The sequence below is a fragment of the Acipenser ruthenus genome, chromosome 32 (genome assembly GCF_902713425.1).
Source record: "Acipenser ruthenus chromosome 32, fAciRut3.2 maternal haplotype, whole genome shotgun sequence".
Lineage (NCBI taxonomy): Eukaryota > Metazoa > Chordata > Actinopteri > Acipenseriformes > Acipenseridae > Acipenser > Acipenser ruthenus.
In genome coordinates this window covers 86,759-113,243 of record NC_081220.1, presented here as the reverse complement: position 1 = coordinate 113,243, position 26,485 = coordinate 86,759, and the positions used below count along the sequence as shown (strand labels likewise).

The 26,485-nt window shown below is 40.3% G+C and overlaps 1 protein-coding gene across 2 annotated transcripts; it reads right to left on the bottom strand.

Annotated features, from left to right (window-relative positions):
• Positions 1–3,110: 3,110 nt before the first annotated feature.
• On the bottom strand, positions 3,111–25,317 carry LOC117968716 (zinc finger protein 189-like). Of its 2 annotated transcripts, XM_059006292.1 has the most exons (3): positions 25,154–25,317; positions 20,415–20,463; positions 10,952–19,209 (listed from the first exon to the last, which is right to left on the bottom strand). In XM_059006292.1, exon 3 carries the CDS (start codon positions 18,878–18,880, stop codon positions 11,603–11,605), a length of 7,278 nt encoding a protein of 2,425 aa, XP_058862275.1. In that variant the 5' UTR covers positions 18,881–19,209; positions 20,415–20,463; positions 25,154–25,317; the 3' UTR covers positions 10,952–11,602. The 2 variants fall into 2 exon arrangements, with proteins under 2 accessions (XP_058862276.1, XP_058862275.1); XM_059006293.1 differs by lacking the exons at positions 10,952–19,209; positions 20,415–20,463 and adding an exon at positions 3,111–5,587 and having other exon boundaries at positions 25,154–25,315.
• Between the last annotated feature and the right edge of the window lie 1,168 nt (positions 25,318–26,485).

Sequence of the window (26,485 nt, the reverse complement as noted above, 5' to 3'; positions counted from 1 at the left end):
GCAATAATTCATCTCTTTTCACAGCTTCTTTGCTTTATTCTATGACATACCAAAGGCATGCAAGTATACATGATAAAATAGCTTTAAATTTCATCACTTTTCAGGAGGAATGAAGCATTATTTCAATGAGCTGTATAGGTACCAACAAATTTGAGCACGTCTGTATGTCCCATACAAACATAGTATTTTACTTGAATCTTAAAGTCTTTGAAAGATAATACTTATTCTGGAGATGTGGTCGTTGTTGAAAAACACAGTTAGAATGCAGTTGGTCTTCTCTGTAACACAGAGAGTTGCAGTTGGATGTGGATAGGGTGACCAGACATCCCGATATTAGGGGCTTTGTCCCGCGCCCCAATCGAGATTCTGTCGGGACGCCATTTGTCCTGATTTTTAGAGTAAACATTGAAAACCCAGATGTAGAATCTGAATTTTTTTTATTTTCTCGTTAGGAAACTTCGTATATGTGGGATGCCTCATGTGTTTTTCTTGGTGCGTGTGCCTGTGGGTCTGGTTTTACTGGTGAAGTATCATGATGGCTGGTGTTGCTGACGAGCCTGTCACTAAAAAGCAAAAAACAAAGTATCGAACGCAGTGAGGGAAAAATTGATTCAATCATATGACCATGGTCAAGTCATCCAATTAGGGTTAGGATTATAATTAGGATTTCACAGACTTTTTGCTGACCTGTTTAAACATTAAATTCACCTAATACTTCAGAGCACTATAAAAGCCTAAAAATAGTGGTACTTGCTTCCTTACTAAAACAGAGTGCTGTCATTTGTTGAAAGGCAAACATGCAACATCTCCCAACAGTTGCTGCCAACATTCTCTGTCTGGTATGGATTTGACCAGACATTGAGACTGCACGTCTGCATCCACTGAATTGGTTGTAAGTGTAAGGCAAAGCTTTGCCAAGTTATGTGTACATCAATTAGAAACAGTCCCAAAACTCGGTTACCCAAAGGTATCTGGCATTCTTTAATAAAGTCCATATATGCAGCATGTTTGTTGTCATGTTATTTGTCCCATCCAGGAATTTATTTTATCAGTACCGTGTCAAAACAAAGAAAATGTGCCTATTCGAGTCTAAAATTCTAACTGCATTTAAAAAGTAAACAGCAGGCTGTTTAAACCGAGGTAGCTGTGTTTAATTGGACCTGTAGTGCTGATTTAACTTGGGTACAACCAACACAGGAATACTTTTTTGTCTGCGCTGACTTTCTAGTTTGTTTTCTGAAAGCTGTTGTTTGTTTTACGTTCTGTTCAGCAGCCTCTGTAGTAGCCTTTTGTCTAATGTGGGATTCTGAAGTTCTAGCGATCAATTGTATTTTCTTTAAGTCACATTACAAGACGTGCAAAACAATTCACTCCGTCAGCATATACAATTTCTTTCGGAAATGTCTTGACACGATCTATTTACCATTTTTTGTATTTTACGTCTAATGCTGAAAACTAGATTTTAGCAACCTAAATGCAGCACAGACTTTGTCCCACCTGCTACGTACAGTACAGCAGGTCACAGAAAAGCCAGTACAGATGCACTGATAGGCTGATTAAAACATCGTTGTCATCTGAACAGTAACCAAGAAAGTTAACCGCTTTGTATTTGTATTTTTTTTTTAAATTATATTTCTCTGTAAGTTTTTGCCTAAGTGCAATACACACAGGAAGGCAAAGGAATAAAAAAGCCTATCTACAGAAGAAAGACAGTTTGCGTCGCTTGCATTGTGCAGCAGTTCACAAGGTTTCTTTCTTTCCCTCACCAACTGGAAGTGTCCCGATTTTTTTACTCTTGCTCTGGTCAGACTAGATGTGGAGTCAATATCTTGGGAGGATGTCTGCATTACAGTGCTTTGAATGGAGCCCCATTCAAGTGACGGCTCAATGGTTACTTCGTTGTGAGAGGAGTCCAAAGAGGAGTTTACTTTGGAGATCCATCCCTTACGTGTAAAACAGGAAGCTAATCCCTGACCGAAATCAATTCTTTCATTAGGTTACAGAGTTTGAATGAGTTTGCAAGGGCAGCAGTGTGGAGTAGTGGTTAGGGCTCTGGACTCTTGACCGGAGGATTGTGGGTTCAATCCCCAGTGGGGGACACTGCTGTTGTACCCTTGAGCAAGGTACTTTATCTAGATTGCTCCAGTAAAAACCCAACTGTATAAATGGGTAATTGTATGTAAAAATAATGTGACATCTGTATAATGTGATATCTTGTAACAATTGTAAGTTGCCCTGGATAAGGGCGTCTGCTAAGAAATAAATAATAATAATGACACTTTTACACAAGCAATGTGCATCATTAACTCAGGAAGCTCCCTCTCCTCCATGGAGAGAGACAGAACAGGATTCATAACATTTATAGAAAGAAACTTCATTCTGTTTTAAATGTAGTTATATTGATCATAAAATACACATCAGTTTCATTCTCCTAACTAAATTACCATTACAAGCATACGAAACACATTGTTCAGTAATTTAAGTAAAATAATTTAATAATTATTTTCACTTTAAACTTCATTAAAACACAATAAACATTTCAATTTGATTGGGAAAACCTACTTAAACGTCCAGAAGATTAGTAATTAAAATTATTCTAAAACCAATTTATCAGAAAGTTTTATTTATTAGTTAGTTTCAATCTCCTAGTTTTAGTAAATCTAAAACCCTGAACAAGTTAATACTATACCCTCATAAAGGTTTGTCTTTCAATTCACTAGCAGAATAAGGAAATTAGTCATTTCTATTCACTTAAAATGTTCAATGTTTCATGGTAACAATTCATTTCATGGGAGAAAGTCATGGCACCTCATATCCACCAGGTGTCACACTTCTTAACCCTTTATAGGAAGAAAGTTGTATATTGATTTCAGACAGACAGTCTTAATTGAAAGATAAGAATCAGCTCTGTTTGTTTATACCAGACTGGCAGGTCAACACAGCAGGGAATCTAAACTATTCTCCAATGTAGATCTTTACGATCCCCTGTTACTAATATCAAGTCCTTTGAAGTAGATCTAGAGAATGTAAAGGGGAAGGAAGGAAGGGGAAGACAAACTTAATTAACATCACAGCATCTGAAGTCTCAGTTTAAGATTTGAAATGTCACGAATTTCTCACACACCCTTTATATACAAAGATACTCGAAAACATACAGGAACTCAAACTCAGTGTGAATGAAATCCTTTCTAAAGAGCTAAGCTTGCCTTAGGATGTACTGTATTGTCACTCTAATGATATCATACTGATACAAAATACAAACCATATACTGTCCAAAAGGAATAAACAGCTGATGGTGATTCCACAAAAGCACCAGCTCTGTTACTGTCAAACAGTCTGAGGCAACTTCATTCTGCAGATTGTTTAGATCAATTATTCATAAACTGTATAAACTATGAATGTAGTAATCATGGTAATGATGCAGCATGTATGTTTTGCAAATTTTTAACACATGCAAAATGCGAAAATTGTTTGCTTGCAAACCTTTCATGTTTTACAGTATATTTATACAGCTCTACTATTGTGGGGCTGTCATAATAATTGGATATACAACAATATACTCATTAAAAAAACAATAGGAATTGTATTTCAATCCCATTGCATTGAAGCACGGCTCCAGTATACAACAAGCTTGGAGTTTCTCAGTATTTAAACACTCAGCAAATTGATTCGTTCAATTTCATTCAAAACCAAACCAGTATTTGCTCCAGGGCAAGGTTTGTACCACTTGAAATAAAACAAAGAATTTAAAAAACACAAGATTTTGTCAGCTCTAAGCAAGAGTTTAGAGGCCATTCTAGTTAGATGAAGCACACATTGCTGCCACACCCATGAAGATAGCCTTAGTTTTAAGGCTATATTTAGTTTATTTTAAACAATTCACTTCTTTATATTCTACTGTACTCACTGACACTGGTACAGTAATGCCATGTGTTGCACAAAGTAAATAGCATATATAAAATATGATAAATGTTATTGGCAGCTTTGTTGGGTTCGTATCACACATATAAGCATTCAGAGGAAAAGCTTGGCATATATTTCCAATGCGTCCCTTCTAAGTAGAATGACCCTGCAGCTCTGTTCTAAATCCTCACAGCATGATGAGTGAGATTCATTTCCAATTCAGAGTCAGGAGTGGAGCTGAATCTCAGGGCTCTCCAGTTCATTCTGAAATAATGGGTCTGTCTCCTTCAGTTTGACACACTCCCCTTTTCAGTGTCTCTGGATTGAGGCTGGCTCTCACTCCTGGGGACCCAAGTCATTTACTGCAGGGTGAGAGAGAGAGATATAATCAGTCAGCTCTCCATACACTCAAACAAGCAGGGTGGAGAGGTGAGGGACTGGGAGGGAGGGAGGCTGGCTCCAGTGTGAATTCGTTGGTGTCCTTTTAGGTGTCCTAACCGACTGAAGCTCTTCCCACATTCAGTACAGTGATACGGTTTCTCTCCAGTGTGAATTCGATGGTGTCTTTTTAGGTGTCCTAACCGACTGAAGCTTTTCCCACATTCAGTACAGTGATACGGCTTCTCTCCATTGTGAATTCGATGGTGTCTTTTTAGGCTTTCTAACCGACTGAAGCTCTTCCCACATTTATTACAGTGAAACAGCTTCTCTCCAGTGTGAATTCGATGGTGTCTTTTTAGGCTTTGTAACCTACTGAAGCTCTCCCCACATTCAAAGCAGTGATACAGCTTATCTCCAGTGTGAATTCGGTGGTGGGTTTTCAGGTGTCCTAATACACTGAAACTCTGCCCACATTCAAAGCAGTGATACGGCTTCTCTCCAGTGTGAATTCGGTGGTGGGTTTTCAGGTGTCCTAATACACTGAAACTCTGCTCACATTCAGTACAGTGATACAGCTTCTCTCCAGTGTGAATTCGTTGGTGGGTTTTCAGGTGTCCCAATACACTGAAACTCTGCTCACATTCAGTACAGTGATACAGCTTCTCTCCAGTGTGAATTCGTTGGTGTCTATTTAGGTTTCCTGACTGATTGAAGCTCTCCCCACAGTCAGTACACTGATATGGCTTCTCTCCAGTGTGAATCCGCTGGTGATTTTGTAAGTGTCCTAACCGAGTGAAGCTCTTCCCACATTCAGTACATTGATGTGATATCTTTGGTCGGGATATGTTTTCTGAATCCTTAATGTGGACAGGCTCCAGTTCAGTCTCTTCCTGTTTAATGTGGACAGGCTCCAGTTCAGTCTCTTCCTGTTTAATGTGGACAGGCTCCAATTCAGTCTCTTCCTGTTTAATGTGGACAGGTTGCAGTTCAGTCTCTTCCTGTTTAATATGGACAGGCTCTATTTCAGTCTCTTCCTGTTTAATGTGGACAGGCTCCATTTCAGTCTCTTCCTGTTTAATGTGGACAGACAGCAGTTCAGTCTCTTCTTGTTTAATGTGGACAGGCTCCAGTTCAGTCTCTTCCTCTTTAATGTGGACATGCTCCAGTTCAGTCTCTTCTTTAATGTGGACAAGTTCAGGCATCTCCTGTTTAATGCAGAGAGGTACTAATTTCAGAACCTCCTCCTGTCTAATGTAAACAGACTCCATCTTTGTTCTTTGGCTTTCACCAGGATAAGGCAGTCCTGAAAACAGAAAATAAAATGAAGTATTACAATCTGTCTTTTCATTGTTAACATCTAACAGCGTCTTACACATAACTTTAAACTGTTTCAAAGCTCTTTCCAAAACGGCTGCTCTAGTGCATTGATGATAGTGTAAGAAGTATTGGCCACATTGTCAAACAGGTAACACAGCAATAACGATCCATGATGTGGTACGGAACAGAAAAGCCAGAGCACTTATTATGGTTTTTTTTTTGTTTACAGTGGTTTAGAGGACAGATCCCAAACCATTCTGAAAAGAGCTTTGAAACACAGTTTAAAGTTCCAAGTGTATTGAGTCTTGATATAATAACTGTAACAAGTAAAATATAAAAGTCAATAGTATTGACTATTGTAGTAGTGGCAGCACAGAGAGAAAGAGATCATTAGTTAGGCAGGAAGACTGAACACAGGGATCTCTTTGAAGAGATGCACATTTTTAAAAGATGTGCTAACGGCAAATAAAGTAAACTAAAAAAACAATGATGTTACTTACCTATAGCCATCACCTATTCTAGATAAGGGTTATAACAACGGTAAGGAGGAGAAATATTGTAAAGTTATTTTAGAATAATGTATATTCTCAGTGCAGCATAACTGTGTTTGTGACAGCAGTGCCAGGGAGACGTCACGTTGTGGGGCATTAGATTAAGGTACTCGGACATCATTGTGGTGAGGGGCCTTGATATAACCTTGTACATTACCGTAAGACTGGTAAATATTATCCAAGGTGACTTACAGGTACTACAGAGCAGTACAATGTTACAGTGCAAGAACAATCTTTAAGTACAGTGTAGTTTACAGTAAGTGCAAATACTACTAGAATACAATATGGGATAAGAAGTAACAATTTAGGATCAAGACAATTTTGCCCCGGAGGGGTCACGTGACCTACAGGCGCAATGGTTGACGAGAACTACTTCTTTTTAGTTAATTTCGAGGCTAAATTTACTTTTCTTTAACGGTTTTTCTAACCCCATCGCTGTCATAATGTCGGAGCATAAGAAAGAACCCATCTGGGAAGCGCTTCCGACAGTCGTCTCAAGATCCTTCGGAGGCCTATATTGCTGACACCATTTCCCAAGCGCTGGCTAAACAACACAGAGCCCTCGAGTTGATGATCTCTAATGCTGTTAGCAGTGTGATGGAAGGGATGAATACTTCGCTTCGAGAGAACAGAGATACTATACAATCTCTTAAAACTTAAATTCTATGTCAATTTATTTGCAAGAGGTCTGGGGTGGGTTGAGGGTGGCTGCTAGGGGAAGGAGGGAGGAGGGAGAATATAGTATGTTATGTAATATTGTTTTTTTTTTGTTTGTTTGTTTTTATTCTGTGAAAAATAATACAAATTTGATAACAAAAAAAGACAATTTTGCCCAGCCAGCCTGATACAGCTCGGTTTAATACTTAACAGAAGGGCCCAAGTTAAATCAAAACATTGACTCGCTCATCAAATAATTACAAACTGTTAATGTATGGAGATTCATATTTAGTGAAATCGACAAAAAAATAAACACAGTACAAATCAGTAATATTTTAGTTTTGTTGTTGTTAATCTGTGAAAAGACAATGTCAACGACAGTATACACTGAAAAAAGAAACTTAAACATATAAATTAAAGGCAAAAGCAATAAGGTTACAGATGCAACAGACAAGATGCACCAGCGTCATGATGAAAGTCAGTAACCCTGCCCACGAGCCAGACTCACATATGTTATTGGGTCGGAGTTTCACGGTACAGGTTGGCTCGGGTCGGGTATATTGCCAGTGTAAAAGCACCCGACCCGTGAAGGTCCCAGGCCCTCGCGGGTCGGGTGTGCCAGTGTAAAAGCACCCGACCCGTGAAGGTCCCAGGCCCTCGCGGGTCGGGTGTGCCAGTGTAAAAGCACCCGACCCGTGAAGGTCCCAGGCCCTCACGGGTTGGGTGTGCCAGTGTAAAAGGGGTATGAGTATCTACAATAACATAATAGTAGTGCAAGGATAGTGCATCAGCTGAAGATCCAGTGACATGGTGCTTAGGTCAGGCAAGTCCAGTGTATATTAGGATTGGTAGATGAAGAGATCTACAAGTGAAGTCCAAACAGGAGGCAGCGGAAAGCAGCGAGAGGGAGCAGTCCTGGGGGAAGAGAAGGATAGCCGAAGCCAGGAGACCAGCAGTGAGAGTGTTACAGTAGTCCAATCTGAAGAGTACAAGAGCTTGGACCAGGATTTGAGTGGAATAAGTAGTAAGAAAAGGACAAATTGCTTGATTGTGTTCACTGTTAAATAAAAGCAAAATCCTACAAGTTAACAAAAATGTGGTAGATGTTGCGAAGAAAGAAGCAACAAGTGTGTGTCGGAGGAGATGTGTTGAGAGAAGGAGAGGGAGGGGTCAAGAATAACACCTAGGTTTTTAGCAGTAGGAGAGCGCTAACGAGAGATCGAGTCAAGGGAGACCGAGATAGAGAGGTCAGAGGGAGAGTAAGCAGCCAGCTTTGTGAGTAGGAGGTGAGGGGAAGAGCTGGAGTGAAAGAATCAAGAGGACGGAGAAAGCCAGCAGAATGAATCGATTTGGAGGGATGAATGTTAAAACTGTTAAAAACAAAATGACAGGAATAGAGGTGGTGATAGCAGAGAGGAAAAAGTCAAGCACATCATGGAAGTGAGCAGGGGGACCAGGGGGCGGTAGAGAACAATAAGAATCAGATGACAGGGAGAGTGTAATTCAACAGCGTGAAACTCAAAGGTGCTGACAGAGGAATCCAGTTCCCCTGCCTTGTCCTGAGGAGCAGAGTGAGAGAGTACACAGAGAGAGAGAGCAGCTTGGTAGCAGAGAGTGGGAGAGTACACAAAGAGAGAGAGCAGCTGGGTAGCAGAGAGTGAGAGAGGACACAGAGAGAGAGCAGCTGGGTAGCAGAGAGTGAGAGAGGACACAGAGAGAGAGCAGCTGGGTAGCAGAGAGTGAGAGAGGACACAGAGAGAGAGCAGCTGGGTAGCAGAGAGTGAGAGAGGACACGGAGAGAGAGCAGCTGGGTAGCAGAGTGAGAGAGGACACAGAGAGAGAGCAGCTGGGTAGCAGAGAGTGAGAGAGGACACGGAGAGAGAGCAGCTGGGTAGCAGAGAGTGAGACACAGAGAGAGAGAGCTGGGTAGCAGAGAGTGAGAGAGGACACGGAGAGAGAGCAGCTGGGTAGCAGAGAGTAAGAGAGTACACAAAGAAAGAGAGCAGCTGGGTAGCAGAGAGAGAGTACACAGAGAGAGAGAGCAGCTGGGTAGCAGAGAGTGAGAGAGGACACAGACAGAGGAGAGAGCAGCTGGGTAGCAGAGAGTGAGAGAGGACACGGAGAGAGAGCAGCTGGGTAGCAGAGTGAGAGAGGACACAGAGAGAGAGCAGCTGGGTAGCAGAGAGTGAGAGAGGGCACGGAGAGAGAGCAGCTGGGTAGCAGAGAGTGAGACACAGAGAGAGAGCTGGGTAGCAGAGAGTGAGAGAGGACACGGAGAGAGAGCAGCTGGGTAGCAGAGAGTAAGAGAGTACACAAAGAAAGAGAGCAGCTGGGTAGCAGAGAGAGAGTACACAGAGAGAGAGAGCAGCTGGGTAGCAGAGAGTGAGAGAGGACACAGACAGAGGAGAGAGCAGCTGGGTAGCAGAGAGTGAGAGAGGACACGGAGAGAGAGCAGCTGGGTAGCAGAGAGTGAGAGAGGACACGGAGAGAGAGCAGCTGGGTAGCAGAGAGTAAGAGAGTACACAAAGAAAGAGAGCAGCTGGGTAGCAGAGAGAGAGTACACAGAGAGAGAGAGCAGCTGGGTAGCAGAGAGTGAGAGAGGACACAGACAGAGGAGAGAGCAGCTGGGTAGCAGAGAGTGAGAGAGGACACGGAGAGAGAGCAGCTGGGTAGCAGAGAGTGAGAGAGGACACAGAGAGAGAGCAGCTGGGTAGCAGAGAGTGAGAGAGGACACAGAGAGAGCAGCTGGGTAGCAGAGAGTGAGAGAGGACACAGAGAGAGAGCAGCTGGGTAGCAGAGAGTGAGAGATGACACAGACAGAGGAGAGAGCAGCTGGGTAGCAGTGTTCTCAGGGGTGATCCATGTTTCTGTAAGGGTCAGAAAGTCAAGGGAGAGAGAGAGATGAGAGGTGTAGGCAGATATGAAGTCAGCCTTGTTTCAGGTTGACTGGCAGTTCCAGAGAGGAAGCAGGAGGAAGAGGCAGAGGATGGGGGCTGGGGTAGAGATCAGGTTGGAAGTGTTAGTGAAGTGCAAAGAATAGAGGTAGGAAAGAGCCTGCATTTTGGGATGAGAAAAACAGAGGATTTACTGAATGCCTTTAAGTAGGGCGCTTGATCACACTTGTAATCACATCTGACAATCTAAAGCAGTTAACAAACAATTGGCCCAGAAGTCTAATCTAACAGCAAGTTTAGACGGCTGTGCTGTACAGTTATTTGGTTGTTGATGTTACTGCTGTGAACCCTTTATAGGTAACGTGCTGCTAGGTTAGACTTCCAAGACAGCTGTTTGTTAACTGCTGTAGATTGTCACGTGTGCATCTGAGACCTGTTGATTGCAAATGTACCTGGGGTGCTTAGAAGGTATGTTGTATTATTTGTGGGTTGTATTATCATTTATTTTAATTCTTGCCAAGTTTAAACTTCTGAACTATTAAGTTATTTGACTGTTTCCTGCAACAGTTGTGATGGTGACCAAATGTGTGCGACTTTGTGTAAAAATGTTGCTTAAAATGAACAGTTGCATTCAAGAAATTGAAAGCAACTGTTGAAGGTGAAAGCAGAAGACAATACTTAGGACTGTAGTTAGGAAGTGTACTGCTGAGGAAAAAAAATAAACATGTAGGAAATTCAAAATGAAATGGACTGCACCTCACTTGATTGCAGTAGAAAACAAAACTGCCATTCATTAAATTTAGCTTTCAGATTGTGCTACTGAAAATCTCTCAAACATATGACAATGTGCTTGCTGTGGTGTATTTAATCTATATTACATTGTCAGTGTAAAAAACAAGTTTGAAAAACACAACAGTCGTTTAAAGGGGTGATATCAAACACAAAAGCCCAAGTTAGGAGAAGCAATTAGGCCAATCTTGTCAAGCATCAAGCAAATAGGCACAATTGGAAAGGTGCTGGGGCCCAACACTCACACAACTGTTGCTTCTAACTTGGCTTATTTTATTGATCGCTCCACTTGTAAAAATAATGTGCAAAAAATAATGTAATTGTATGTAAAAAAATAATAATAATAATGTGATATCTTATAACAATTGGCTAAGGGCGTCTGCTAAGAAATAATAATAATAATAATAATAATAATAATAATTGCTTCTCCTAACTTGGACTTTTGTGTTTGATATCACCCCTTAAATGGCTGTTGCGTTTTTCTAACTTGTTTTTTTTACATTGACAATGTTTTTGTTATAGATATCACTTCTTTTTTTTACTTCAACAGATAATGAATAAAGCGAGGGAAAGATATTCGAGAATGTGTATGGTAGACAGACAGACATGCAGACAAACAGACAGGCAGGCAGGCAGATAGACAGACAGACAGACAGACAGACAGGCTGGCAAGCCACGAGAGTAATACGTGAAGTAAAATAACAGTAATGAGAAAAGATTTGAAAGTAAGATAGTGGTATAGAAGGGACTTTTTGACAGTGTTGTAAGTGTATAAAGATTTTTTATTATTTTGGTTGCAAATGTACATCCATCAGTGGTAAAAACAATGAATATTTTGGGTAACTTGATTTTTACACAGGTACAAAAGTAAAATGTTATGAATGGTTAAAAAGGTACGTATGAACGTCAGTGCTAAAGAGCATTATACGAAGAGATTATAATGCTTGAAACAAAACAGTATTCTCCATGATATAGTGGAGTTATGAACATAGCCCAATAGAAGTCATTTGTAAAGCATTAGATCTCTTCATAAAAGGCCATATACATGTCCTTTGCATTTCTTGGCCATGATTTGACTTCAATGAGTGTGTCATTTGCATGCACCCATTTTCAAGTAGCACCCACTGCAAGAACAGACACATAGTGTCCTGAATCAACACCCTGTCCCTGGTGTATGATAATGGAAGATAATTGGTAATTCCTGTCATCCACATTAATTTTACTCTTATGCACAGCAGTAAACTTGGCATCATGTCGCTTTGTAACAGTTCCATCTGGTTTGGTTTCCCAAAACATAAGTTGGACTGCAATCATTCTTCCTGCTGATTGAATAAGTTGACGTTTCATGATTGGAGAAGTGTTGCATTGCCTACATTTGCTACCAGGAATCATTGCCCATTTGTTATTTCTGTGAATGAGTTCTTCCAAACACATGAAATCTGTCCCAGCAGGTATATGTAGAGGGTAAACATGCAACACCTCTCGGTTTGATGAGCGGTACCTACATCTGGTACATAGAATGTCATGACTTATGGTGACTGAAACCATGCGAGATACTTCAGGACAAATGTGAGACAATTTGGTGAGAAACTCTGCAACATCTTGCTGCTCACCTCTATTGAAGGGTTCTCCTAAAAAGTGACATATGTCCACAGTAGTTAAAGATGCAGTGGGTGGCAAGTGGTCATAATTGCGAACAAAGTTTCTGATAGGCTCATGCTGGCTGTGTTTTAATGAATCCTTCAGGGGTTGCAAGTGAAGAAGGCATTGCAATGTTGCATTTGCATAGCATGAGGTGAAATTCGGATTGCTCAAGCCTCTGAATGGATGTGTAACTGCAAGTGTTCTCTTAGAAGATTGAGGCTTTTGCTGTTCCTGGACATGAGTGATGGATTGGTGAATGAAATGCACACGGTCTTTTACCTTTTGTCCCTTGTGTGTGTTGGTCTCCTTCATGCTTATCAACGTAGGGCAATAAATCCCTCTGAGCCTATTGTATTCTACAACTGCAGTTTGAAGTGCCTTAATGCAGGTGGGGTCAAAGTTGATAAGGTGGACACCACTTAAGGATGTAACTCTGGAAAGTGCAACAAAACTTTGTCCACAGGAAAAAATGGAGTTACCAAGATCCATCATAACTGTATTTAGAGTCATCCCCTGGCATTTGTGAATGGTGATTGCATGAGCACCAATGACTGGGAACTGCTCTCGAACAATGTAGACTCTGTCCATGATTTCAAACTTTGAGCGCATGCGTTCAAAGGTATGGGTGACTCCATTGTTAAATTTGATGGTTATGGTTTTGACCATACTTGTGTTTTCCAGATGGTAGGAAACAGCTTGAAGCTTCCCTATTGCCCCATTGATGAGACCAGTGTCAATGTTCTTGCGAAGCATCAGTTTGCATCCTATTTTGACTCGTATGATAGTTTCCAGTCCAGCTGCCTGACTGCAGTCAGCCTTGCAGGCGTTCATTTTTTTCAGCACATTTCTTCGGAAGTTACGAGGGCAGTCCACAGTGTCAATTGCCATAAGATGAATGTCCTCTCCTGGCATACTATCAAGTATGACAGTCTGGATCTGGTTACAGGCATCTACAGTAGGCATGATGCAGGTTGAGCTTGGATCCTTGGCATCCAAGTCTTTCATGTGTTTGATAATTTGTTTTTTGTAACTGGAAAGATCGCCTCTTTCCATAGGTATCAAGTGTGAAGTCAACAATCTGTGATCAGCTTGGTTGGTGGCTCCAAGTCGGGCACGATTAAGGAGGTTTTCAAAAGTCCTGTCCTGCTTCTGGCGCATATTGATTGTGAGTTCATCATATGCAAATAAATTCCACAGATCCACAGATCCCATGGAGCCAGTCAGTTTGTGCAATTCCTCTTGAGTAACTGGCACATAAGGTGGATTCTCATGCACAGGTGGAAGCTGTAACAAATCCCCCAGAAGTAAGATGTTGATTTTTCCAAACCAGCCATCATCTGTGTTAGCAGTCTGGAAAATCTCACACAGACGAAGATGGATGTACAATAAAGTGACATTGGTAATCATGGACACCTCATCAATAATGAGGAGGGTCACGTCTCGCATGTCTGTACGAAGGCATTGCAGTACCTCATCAGAGAGGTTACGATACACTGGTGTTTTTCCATGCTCCACTGGAAGCATTAGTAGTCTGTGAATGGTCATCCCATTGATATTGTGAGCTGCAACTCCAGTGGGTGCTGTGATTGCCACTTCTTTTCCCAGGCTCTGTCTCACCCATGCTGCGACAGTTTGAATGAGAAAAGTCTTCCCTGTGCCTCCAGTGCCACTCACAAACATGCGGAGGATGGAGGCGTTTGCTTCAGTTTGTTGTTGCAAAGTTTTGGCAATGTGGTCAAACACTCTCTGCTGATCTTTATTAAGGCGCGTGAGCATGTCTTGTACATTTTGTAGAAGAGGTAGTGCCGCCACATCCCTGAATTCAGCCACTGCCTCTGCGGCCTGCAGAGGAGCAAAGCAAACTGGATTTTCAGGTTCTTCTGTTTGAAGGTCATTGTCCTGTTCAGCCTCTATTTCCTTTTGTTTTTTCTCTACTAGTCGAGTTACCTCCTCATCAGCTGCAGCTATTTGTTGTAGTTGGTCATGATAGGCCATAGCTTTTTGCAGGTTATCCTTACATGCACGGAAGGCTTCCACATAGGAATGACACCCTTCAGAAAGAAGATCTCTTCTGTCTTTCCATGGCTTGAAAAGTAGGAGGATAGCATAGTAGTAGTCCTCTGGGCAGTCTTGTACACTGTAATGGTAATGATTGATTAGGTAGGGGATGCGTCTTTTTTTGATGTACCCAAAGGGAAACATGTAACAAGGGATGTTTTCATTTTTGGGCTTCTCTGTCACCACATCATGCCATGCAATGAAATCATAGAGGCTCATGTCTTGCAGAGCCTCCGGACGTTTTGGGTAGTAGGAGTCAATCCAGGAAGGGAAGTAGATGTCAGTTGAGTCAGGATTTTCTTTTGCTAGCATGTCAACGTGTTCTTTGGATTTCAGCCGGCGGCTAGATACCTTTGATACATCAATCCACTTGATGGTTGTCTGCGGATCTGTGCCATAGAGAGGTAAGCCTAGGAGGTTGTCTGCTGTTTCAAGTGCACCACATTCTCTGTTGGACAAACTGCGGAGTGCAACATTCCACAGTCTGCTGGTCAGAGACTTGTTTGAGTTGATGTCATTCATGATGCTAAAGGGGTAACTCTTCTCAGGTTTGGAGAGGTATTTTGTAATGTAGCGGTTGAGGGCTGTAGATTGTTCGCCAATGAACTGGATATCCATATTGCCTTCCCAAGCTAGCAAAATGGCTGGATTGTAATCATTGATTCTGACTTCTGTACTACTCCGTGGGAGATCATAGAGTCTACTATGAGGATTTAGTCCTTTCCGTCCAGCAATGGCCTCAGCCACATCTCGGATTACCACAATGGTTTGTTCTTTTCTGGGAAATCCAAAGCGACAAACTGTCACCACCTTGTTTGGGGTTTTCTTGGATCTTAGACAGTACTTGTTGCATTTATGTTGCTGCCATTTCAAGACCCGGTCTCTGAGTACAGGTGCTATCAAGTCATTTGGAATGGCACAGGTGACATGTTCATGAATATACTTTGCAATTTGTGAGTTGGGGGAAACACCAATAAGTGGTGCATCTTCCACCCAAAGAAGCATGTGGAAGTGCTGCATTCCACGACCCTGGTATTCTCTGCGCCAAAAGTAATGTGTAACTTTCCCCAGAGGACCATTTGGAGATGTGATAAAATTCAAGATTGCAAGAAACTTGTTGTGCATGAACCGAGATGCACTGACAGGATCTCGTGCAACAAGTTCACTGATAGGTAAGTTTGCAAAGCCTGGTCCATTCACCTCCTTTATGTATTGTCCCAGGTCAGTCCAGGTCCATTCTGCAGGACTCAGTGTGACAAACCATGTTGCTGCTCCGTATGCTTGAGTCATAGCTTCCACATCATTTCTTGGTTTACGCCAGTATTGTGGAGTGTTCTTTAAACGGGAGTAAATGGTGGTAAGATCAGATTCAAGGTTGTCATTTGACATCTGTTGCAACCACTGTGCTGCAGTCATACGTTCCTGGGGATGGTGCATCTTCAGCTTGTGGTAAAAACCTCCGTTAATCTGGCGAAGATTGGCCTCATGCTGCAGGTGAAAGATATACTGTTGATTGAGCCTGAATTGTGCGTGGCATGACTGAAGGCGAGCTTTGACAAACTCTGTTGGATTCAAACGGGGCATCCGTTCAGCATGCATTCCATGAATTCCATGAGTGTACAGGTCTGGGAAACACAGGAGGTCTAGTTTTTTCTCCCAGTCTTCCAGAGCGTCATCCTGTATGTGAAGCATTTGGTAAAGAGCAGTCGCTGTACCTTTCTTTCTTTCACTGTGTATGGGATGTATTGTGTAATTGCGGTAAATGACAGCCTCTTCCTCCGGTTCAACCTTACATAATAAAGGTTCTTTGGGGTGAGGTTGTTCTTTGGTTGTTGCTTTGACAGTGATTTCATCTTCACCTTGGTCTTCATTGTCAGAATGACATTGAAATACATTCAAGTTATGATTAGAAAGCAAGTTAACAGAGTTTTGTGGCAAGCTGATGTCTTTGTAAAAAGGATTGATTTCCTTCAACTTCTGTAAAGCATTATACACTTTATTGAGATCCACAATGTCTTCCAAAACAGTTTTGGATTTTGTTGGTGCACCGCATACCAGGATGTGGAGTTCCATGTCATCTGGCAAGGCTTGGTTTGGCGGGGGTAGTTTGCTCAGTGTTTCCTGAAGAGGCAATGGCAGGTGAAAGGTTCGGCCATGCATTTTCTGAACTCTCTGTTGGTGAGGCAACCTCTTGCTACTGGAAACTGGAGATATTCTTGAGACAGTTTGAAAAGCTTTTCCACGTTGAATAAGAATTTTTTCATAATCATTGAGGCATGAAATTTCAGTAGGGATCCTGGGGACGGCCATTTGGTTGAGGACACATCGGGGTGGCAGTTTGTTGGTGCGAAACTTTTGCAGGCAGTAGTGGCAGACATACTGTGCTGGTGTGTTGGTTCTATCTAAGTAAACCATGAGATTCAGCCACTTGTCATTGTCTGGTGTTGTTTGCATGGTAGCTATTTGAACACATTCTCTTCTGTGGCACAGCTTGTCACAAGAAGCACAAGCGTGTTTTGGTGTATCAGCGGAGAGTTGTGTGTAAGTCAGAAATTGTGCATGATATTTTGTGAGAATGGATGCGTCACTCAGTAAAAACTCTGGATGTTCCTGGGGATGCACGTCCGGTGTGTTCAAGTAAGGTTTGCACAGTTCTGTCATAGTGTGCTCATCACCATCTTCCAAGGCTTTTTGCAAAGATGTTATTTGGCGGTACACTGTAACCACAGAATAAATGTTATGTACAAGTTTTCTTACACGTGGAAAATGGCAGCCAAGGGTACGGAGGTAACGGAGTGATGATTTACAAGTGCTCCTATACATGTAGCAGCTAATGGGATGACCAGCTTTGTTGGATGAGTGAAAAGCCTCATTTGCACAGTCATCAAATGTGTCCATAAATGTACGTGCATGTTTTGGGTCCTCTGAAACAATGCTCTCAAGGATGTCCAGTACACATGGAACAAGAGCAGTGCTTAAGTCAATTTGACAGATGTTTTTATGGCACTGCCATTTGTGTGTGCTTTGATTTTCCTTTGGTTGCCCGTGTTCTTCACTGTTGTCTTCCTGTGACAGTGGCTGAGGCTGAGCATGTTTTTTGTCCTTTTTCAGTGGCACATCAGGGAAAATGTGACATTGGCCTTTTTCATCAATGGGAATGCATGATAGAACAGTGCTATTATATGTGCCTTCCCAAAAGTAGGCCTCAGTGTGTGATGTGTGTTGACTTGGGCCACATATCATCTCTGCTTGTTGGGAGACATTATCCTGTGCTTGTATTTGTTTAAGAAAGACACATGTGCTGCTTTGTAGTGCAGTAAACTGACGTTGTAGGTTGTTCTGCATTTTCAAAGAGACCTCGATGGAAAGGTCAACAAGATATGTTGCTGTCATGAGTTTTGAAGCATGACTCCTGCCTTTTAAGCTTCTCACAAGTCGTGTGATGTAGTATTGTTTTTGGCGTTGGAGTCTTAAAATGTTTTTCCTTTTGTATGTGTTTACTAATTGTTTCACTTTGTAGCAAATGTTTTTTTTGTTTAGGTTCTGATGGTATAGTCTTTTCTTTGCAGTTGTTTGTAAAGCAGGATTTTCAGCATGCTTTGACTTTTCACTGTTTCTTTTTGGTTCTGCGTGGTGTTTGTAGGTTTCGCACTCCCGAAGTCGCTTCGGCTTCGGGTCGTGTTTGTAGGATTCTCGCTCCCAAAGTCGCTTTGTCGCTGCGTTTTGTTGGCAACATTCCTGCTGTTGAAGTCGCTTTGCCTCTGAGTTTTGATGGTAACGTTCCCGCTGTTGAAGTCGCTTTGCCTCTGAGTTTTGATGGTAACGTTCCCGCTGTTGAAGTCGCTTTGCCTCTGAGTTTTGTTGGTAACGTTCCCGCTGTTGAAGTCGCTTTGCCTCTAAGTTTTTATGGTATCTTTCGCGCTCCCGAAGTCTCTTTGACTCTGGGTTTTTATGGTAGCTTTCGCGCTCCCGAAGTCTCTTTGCTTCTAATCGAAGCTGTTCTTTTTGCCTTTGTGTTTGGATATGTGGGTCCTGATGGTTGGGATGTAATTGTTTTCGTTTTGGTTCTGGGTTATTTTGGCAATGTTCCTGCAATTGTTGGTTTCGGTCTGGCTGTGGTTTGTAAATTCCTTGCTGTTCTGTTTTAAACATTGGGGCATGATTGGTGTGGTGTTGTATTGGAGCATGATTGGTGTGGTGTTGTATTGGGGCATGATTGGTGTGGTGTTGTATTGGAGCATGATTGGTGTGGTGTTGTATTGGAGCATGATTGGTGTGGTGTTGTATTGGGGCATGATTGGTGTGGTGTTGTATTGGAGCATGATTGGTGTGGTGTTGTATTGGGGCATGATTGGTGTGGTGTTGTATTGGGGCATGATTGGTGTGGTGTTGTATTGGGGCATGATTGGTGTGGTGTTGTATTGGAGCATGATTGGTGTGGTGTTGTATTGGGGCATGATTGGTGTGGTGTTGTATTGGAGCATGATTGGTGTTGTTCTGGAATAGAAAGTTCTGCGGCTCTGGTTCTTGATAAAGTTGTGCTGTCTGCTGTTGTGTTTTGTGCTGTGTCTCCAAGTAATACGAATCTGGCTGTTCGTGAATAAATGAGACGTAACTGTTCTGTTGTTGAGTTTGTCTGTTTAGTTTTTGGTCCCAATGACGTTGTTCCTGCGGACTGTGATTCATTGCGATGCTGATCCTGCTGGAATGTGTTACAGACAGTTGTGCGATGGTATTCCTGAATGGGTGGATTCCGTTCTGTATATGTTATATTGACAGTTGCATGATAATAACACTCAACGGGCTGTGGTTGGCCAGGAGATGCTACATGGACAGTTGTGCGATAGTAACTCTCAATGTGCTGTGATCGGTCTGGAGATTGCTGAAATTGTGGTTGTGTCTCTGTTTGTGGTTTATTATCCTTTTGGTGGTTCAAGTGGTATTCACGTCATTGTCTTTGTTGTTTTGTGGTGAAAGACATGATGGTTCTAGTATTTCAGGCTGGCTATAAGCCCCTGTAGGAAAGAAATTAGAATTATTAATATTGTATCCATAAGCATAATGCGATACAAACAGACATGGGGTCAAATGCATTTACATTTAAATGTAAATGACTGCATGTATTTGAAAATTGGAATTTGCTCAATGCAAATACAAATATCATATATGTACAACCAAACTAAATATAAAATGCAAATATGTCACATATGCTAAATGTATTTCAAATACTTTGGCATACAACATTTATTAACTGAGCAATTTATTATCATGAATTTGGCTCAGGCTTTTGCCAAGGTGACATAGGAGGAGTACATTTAATATAATGGCAATAAACACAGTAGTCACGTAGTTAATAGTAATTTCCAGGTATGTACCAAAATCAGAAGCATGTTACGTAAAACAGTGTTTCTCAATCTTGGTGCTGGACTCTCTAATGAGTTATAAGCAAGTTTTGCATTTGACCTATTGGACCGGTCATAGCTGAAATTTGATTGGCTTGTGGCGGCCATGTTTTTTAATGCAGTGACTCGCCTTGAACAAATTTAAACATGACCTTTGCATGAATATGTGTGCTAATTTACATGCCGATCGGCCTAACAGTTTTGGAGAAGATGATCTTTGAATATTTTTGGCCAATCCAATACGGCTGCCAAACCAGTCGACCAAGTGACCTCTCCTGAACAAACCTTATTCTAGGCAATAAGGGCACTCTGCACAGCAAGTTTCAGATCTCTACCTTCAGCCGTTTTTGACAAGAAGACTTTTGAAAAATGTCCAAATCTGTCACAAAATCCAGAGAAAAAACAACTCCAAAAAATCCAATCAAACAGAAATATTGAAACACAGAGAGTATCGTGCAAGCAAGCAATCAGTAAAAGTAGATGTGAATAGAATAGAACCAAAAATAAATAGAAAACAAACAACATTAAACTATAAACTGTAGCAAATAAACTATAGCAAATATGGCACAGATTAAACACTTAACGTTTAACAATTATTTAGAATTCCAAATGCCTAAACACCAGTGTTCTGCCTAATGACGTATCAACACTGCTGTTTAGGAACTAACTAAGCATATTAATAATGCAGATTTGTAATTAGTGCAAAATAAGCAAAATGCCTTACTGGTAAAATGGTCTTGTTTTATAGCAACATAACCTAGCAATAGCGCAATAAAATGAAACACAGTAAACACAGAGGAATAGATTTATTAACTTACCGTACGGTATGTTGCTGGTCGACATGCAATTGGCAAAATGCAGAAAATCCTGTGTCAATACAATTCATACAATTACTTCATCAATCCAACAAAGAAATGTGTAATCTCCAGCTTGCAGTGAAGAAGTCATAGAAGCGTTCACTTTCTTCAAACTTTCCCACAATGTTGTTTTCATAACAAACCCAACAAAACATGACAGCAGGCATGATAGGTGTTTTCAAGAATATGTTTCTCAGAGCCAAATGCTAAACTGATTCCTCTGGGGCTATATGATGAATTGAAATATATATTATCACTAAGACACAGACTATAAACCAGGTGTTTAACTTTAGGGCTGTAAATCTACGTTTAATTGACTACATGTTTAAACCCATTGTTAATCCGGTCGTGTAACCTTTTAAAAAGGCCATAAATGTAATGTTTCACACATTTCATGTTTTTATATTTTAATCTCGGTTTGTTATTCAAAGCACGTACCATACAGATCCACTTAAAGACAAACAATGGTAAAAATAAAAGCATAGAGGAGGACTGTAAATCAGCACTAAAATGTAATTTAATTGCATAAAAAAACATTCATAGTCGATTTTACAATGTACCATTTCTCCAGAAGCTTTATAAAAAGCGTGTGTATCCAACATCGAAAAAACATTTAAAAAACAACTCTATTGAAATTAAACTTAAAACAGTGACAAGACTACATTTTTAGTTTCATTCACTTGTATATTGTTGGCAGGAAACAAAACATGTCCAGAACCAAAAACCTTATTTTTTTTTCATTAAAAATCAAAGCCGTTGTCTGATACAATACTAGTTCCCAGCATCCCTCCCCTTCACAACGGCGCTTGTGCATTCATGTGAAAAAATAAAGACTTTCCCAACGTTCCTCTCCCGGCTTCTCGGTTCAGCTCACTTGAATAATTAAAAGCTGTTCTGTAATTGCAGGTGTCCTGTTGACCACACACAATGAAATATGGACAAAATAAAAAGGTGTAAGTACTTTGTAACAGACATCTTATTTGCCATTCTTTTTATAAATAAATAAATAGTAGCTACATGTTTTTCTTTTCCACTGTGTTACAGTGTTTGACTTATTATTATTATTTATTTCTTAGCAGACGCCCTTATCCAGGGCGACTTACAATGGTTACAAGATATCACATTATTTTTACATACAATTACCCATTTATACAGTTGGGTTTTTTTTACTGGAGCAATCTAGGTAAAGTACCTTGCTCAAGGGTACAGCAGCAGTGTCCTTCACCGGGGATTGAACCCATGACCCTCCGGTCAAGAGTCCAGAGCCCTAACCACTACTCCATACTGCTGCTGTGGCGTGAATGGAGCCATGAGGTGCCTTAATCACACAGGCTATTCACTTTACTGAAATAATGTACAGTACTAACACTAGGGCCCGATGGAATCTGTGTTATTTTGTTCTGATTCCCTTTTTTCTGATTTCCGTTTTTTACCATTTAATAAAAATGTAATTACGTTTATTTAAATGGACTTATGCACACCGCAGGCAAGGTGAACAACACGAAACCATAAACCGACAGGCTTCTACTTTTTCCATTTGGTTTGCGTTCATCTTCATTGGATTAAGTATTGTTTTATCTACTTGTATTGAAAAATAGTATTGTTAACTTTAAAAACGGGTTGTATTTATTTTTTTCAGTGCAGTGTGGGGCGCTTCAAAGCAAACAGATAGGCGTGTTTCATAACTTTTAGTTTTGAACTTGATAAATTCTATATTACTGCTATGCCCGTGGTTTCACTACCATAAAACTTCTCTGTGTGAACATTGGGATCGTACTGTTCAAAGTGACGGCTGTAATAGCAGTCTGTGTGAGGAGTAGCCTACTTTTTGTGATGTATTACAGACGTTAAAAATAGTCTGCAACGTTGTCTAATTGTTTAAGTCCTTAAAAAGGTTTCTATTTATTTTCCACGATTGCATTTATTTAACGCACTCGAACAGTGAATTATTTTCATTGATTCAGCCCTTCTCGTTGTTTATCCCTTACAGAATACCGTCTCATTTATAACCCAGCTACCCATTCCCCCACTTTTGAAACCAAAGTTACGCCACTGTCTGTACTGACCATTAGTTTCACATTTTCCCTTCAAATATGTAAATCTCAAGCTTAATGCTCTACTGCCATGATTCCGTAATTCCGTCCGTGCTCTCGTTAACACGGATTCCATAGAGCCCTATAAGACCTGAAAAAAGGCAATGCGATGGAGATACATAACAATGCGGGAAGCTGGTCTGTCCTAACAATTAATCATAATAGCTGTCTGTGTTATATACTGTCAGATCAGGAACAGTTACATGCAGGGATGCAGTGAGTCTATGTTACATGCAGGGGTGCAGTGTGTCTGTGTTACATGCAGGGTGTAGAGCTGTCTGTGTTACATGCAGGGTGTAGGGCTGTCTGTGTTACATGCAGGATGTAGAGCTGTCTGTGTTACATGCAGGATGTAGAGCTGTCTGTGTTACATGCAGGGTGTAGAGCTGTCTGTGTTACATGTAGGGATGCAGTGTGTCTGTGTTACATGCAGTGGTGCAGTGTGTCTGTGTTACATGCAGGGGTGTAGAGCTGTCTGTGTTACATGTAGGGATGCAGTGTGTCTGTGTTACATGCAGTGGTGCAGTGTGTCTGTGTTACATGCAGTGGTGCAGAGCTGTCTGTGTTACATGCAGGGGTGCAGAGCTGTCTGTGTTTGATGGCTATAGAGATGGTAATGTTAGGATACCCACTTACATTGACACACACAATATGTTTGTAAACATATGGTGTGTGTCATTTCCATGAAATTTACATGAAATTTGAGATAAAGATTGAATTGAATATTTGGGCATTTTATATATATATATATATATATATATATATATATATATATATATATATATATATAGGGTGACCACATTTTCAAAGCTTGAAGCCGGGACATATTATAAACTAATTAAGAAAACCATAAAACAAATTAAACCATTAAAAATTGGCTATTTAGTGGTTATTTAAACAGCCATCCTCTCGTTCTTGGTATTTTTTTAAGCAGCAGCTAATTTCAGAGCAGTTCCGGGTGTATCATGTGTGGCTAATTAGATTAATTTGGCATATTGCGTTATATAAGTATTGCTACTTCTGTATATTATTATTATTATTATTATTATTATTATTATTATTATTATTATTATTATTACACATTCTGTAGATGGATGTTAAAAATGCGTAGATTAACCATTCAGCAGAATGAGGCAACAAACAAGTGAGTGGAGACATGAAGTTGCTGTTTGATGTCACTTCAGTGTTGAGCAAGTTGTTGTATTTGAAGCAGTTGAATATGATGACACCCATCCTGCTCCTGAAGTGGCTCCAGCAATTGGATTCGGCTCCGAAAGCAAACAGTTTGTCTGGAGCCTGATCTATATAATATTCATTCATGTATTTCATGTTTTTAACATTTAGTCATTAGGAATTTACATCGCAGCATGTAGAATTCCCTGCGCATGAACTGATAAAGAAATGATGGTTTACATTAATGCTGCCATATATGATTATTAATGCTCACTTCTGATTGATCCATTCCTCATTGTAAACAAAAACTAAATCTTACAAAAATAATCCATGTTTCAGTGTTTCACATCTTATGAATCAGACTCTTTTAAAATAAGTTACATATTTACGTATTGTCATTTTACTAACTTTTAAAAAGCAATCCGAGTCTGAGTAATTGGAGTACCTTTGTGTCGTGTCTGAAAAATAACACATTTACTGCAGATATTATGATAAACATTACAGATTTAAAGCTATAGAAATACTGCAAACCATTATTTATTTATTTAATTTGGGTTTGCCACGAACTCAAGTTAGAAGGGCTCAGTTTGTATACACACACATTGAAATATTCCAGTTCAGTTCATACTGCTCGGTCCTTTACTTGAACACATTACAATTCACAGCAATATAGAGTTAATATAACTATGACGATAGTAACATGGGTTAGTCATACATATCAGTGTTGTTAATAAGTTCTGTTGATACCTTCTACCTTGTTTTTAAAAAGCTCACGTGTTTAAAAGGTAAAAGCTGAAATATGTTTTTCGAATCTGTCTTTTTGTACATTTAACATATTTTGGTCAGATGACAATAGACAATTAAATATAAATTAAAGAATTGGTATGATCTGCAACAATACACCCGATGTTTAACGTTTTAATTATGACTGTGTTATTATATAGTTATTTTAACGGCTTCAGAGTTGCTACAGCTTCAATGAATTGAAGACAAATAAAGTCCCAGTTTTTCCGTGTGTAAATCTGGTAGCCCTGCTTGACACACAGCACATTGCGATCGTATAAGAAAGCAGCGGTCATTGTGTTGTTATTATTATTAAGCACGCCGATGCACGTACAGTACAGGAGGACACCTGACTGTTCAGCACAATGCAGTTCACAACGGGACGGCACAGAGCGGTACAAACTGTGCAATTCAAATCTCCGGTAGTACTACAGATGGGCCGCCGATAGTCATCTCTGATTAACCCAACATGAATATAAATACGAACTCAGTGTGTTTCAAAGAGAGTCTGATGGCAGGTTTAATAATATGAATGTGCCTGATCCAGTCTCGCATCAAACTCGCATTCCTCTGTAATATAAACACATTGCACCCCCCATACTACACACGGGGTTTCCAGTGGGTGTTATGAATTCAATTTCAATAACTCACCGCTTTCTTTCTCTCTTTATCTTCTATTCCTTCTGTTTTCTCGTGTCTTTTTTCTCCAAGGAGCCCAAACAATGGAACTTCCGGTTCGACTGGTGCGCGGATCTAAAGATTCCCCCCATTGGGTGAAACAAGGGTCAACATGCTGTTCAGTACCGGTTTGTTTAACCAATTCCTCGAGTAAAAAAAAGACTCAATTCCTCGAGTAAAAAAAAGACTCATTTGTACACATGGTGTTAAAACTGAAACGCTAAAGTAATCACTCACTTGGGGCTCAAACCAGGGACAACTTCCAGTAAAAGACGTATAAACCGCAGTGAACAAAATGAATACAAACTTGCAGGACAGCAGTGTGGAGTAGTGGTTAGGGCTCTAGACTCTTGACCAGAGGGTCGTGGGTTCAATCCCAGGATGGGGGACACTGCTGCTGTACCCTTGACCAAGGTACTTTACCTAGATTGCTTCATTAAAAACCCAATTATATAAATGGATAATTGTATAAAAAAATAAATAAATAATGTGATATCTGTATAATGTGAAATAATGTATAATGTGATATCTTGTAACAATTGTAAGTCGCCCTGGATAAGGGTGTCTGCTAAGAAATAAATAATAATTCTTAACAAAAAACAAACATATTCGACCCATATAAATCTACACACTTTTTGTGATGCTAGAACAAGGTATATATATATATATATATATATATATATATATATATATATATATATATATATATATATAAGGAGTGTTGATAATTTCACCCTAAACTTGCATACTGAAAGTAGCATGTCAAAGCAAGAAGGAATCTAATAAGTAGATTATGCCTGTGTAATCACAACTCAGAGGCAGGCAGACCTATGGCATCACACATGGGACTACAGAAACTGGCAAGGGATTCTGGGAATTGTAGTTTGTTTGCATTATCACTGTTATGCGACTGAACACTAACGACTGTATTAGATTTATTTTTTAATTTTACATCTAAGGTGATTAATAAAAACTACACTAAGTTAAAAAATGTAACACACACACACACACACACATATATATATATATATATATATATATATATATATATATATATATATATATATATATATATATATATAATTTATTTTTTTGCATGTGTTTGGAGTTACCTGAAAGAATTTAAAGCATCAAATCCAGGCTCAGCCACTGAATCATTGTGTGACCCTGAGCAAGTCACTTAACCTCCTTGTGCTCCGTCTTTCGGGTGAGACGTAATTGTAAGTGACTCTGCAGCTGATGCATAGTTCACACACCCGAGTCTCTGTCAGTCGCCTTGGATAAAGGCATCTGCTAAATAAACAA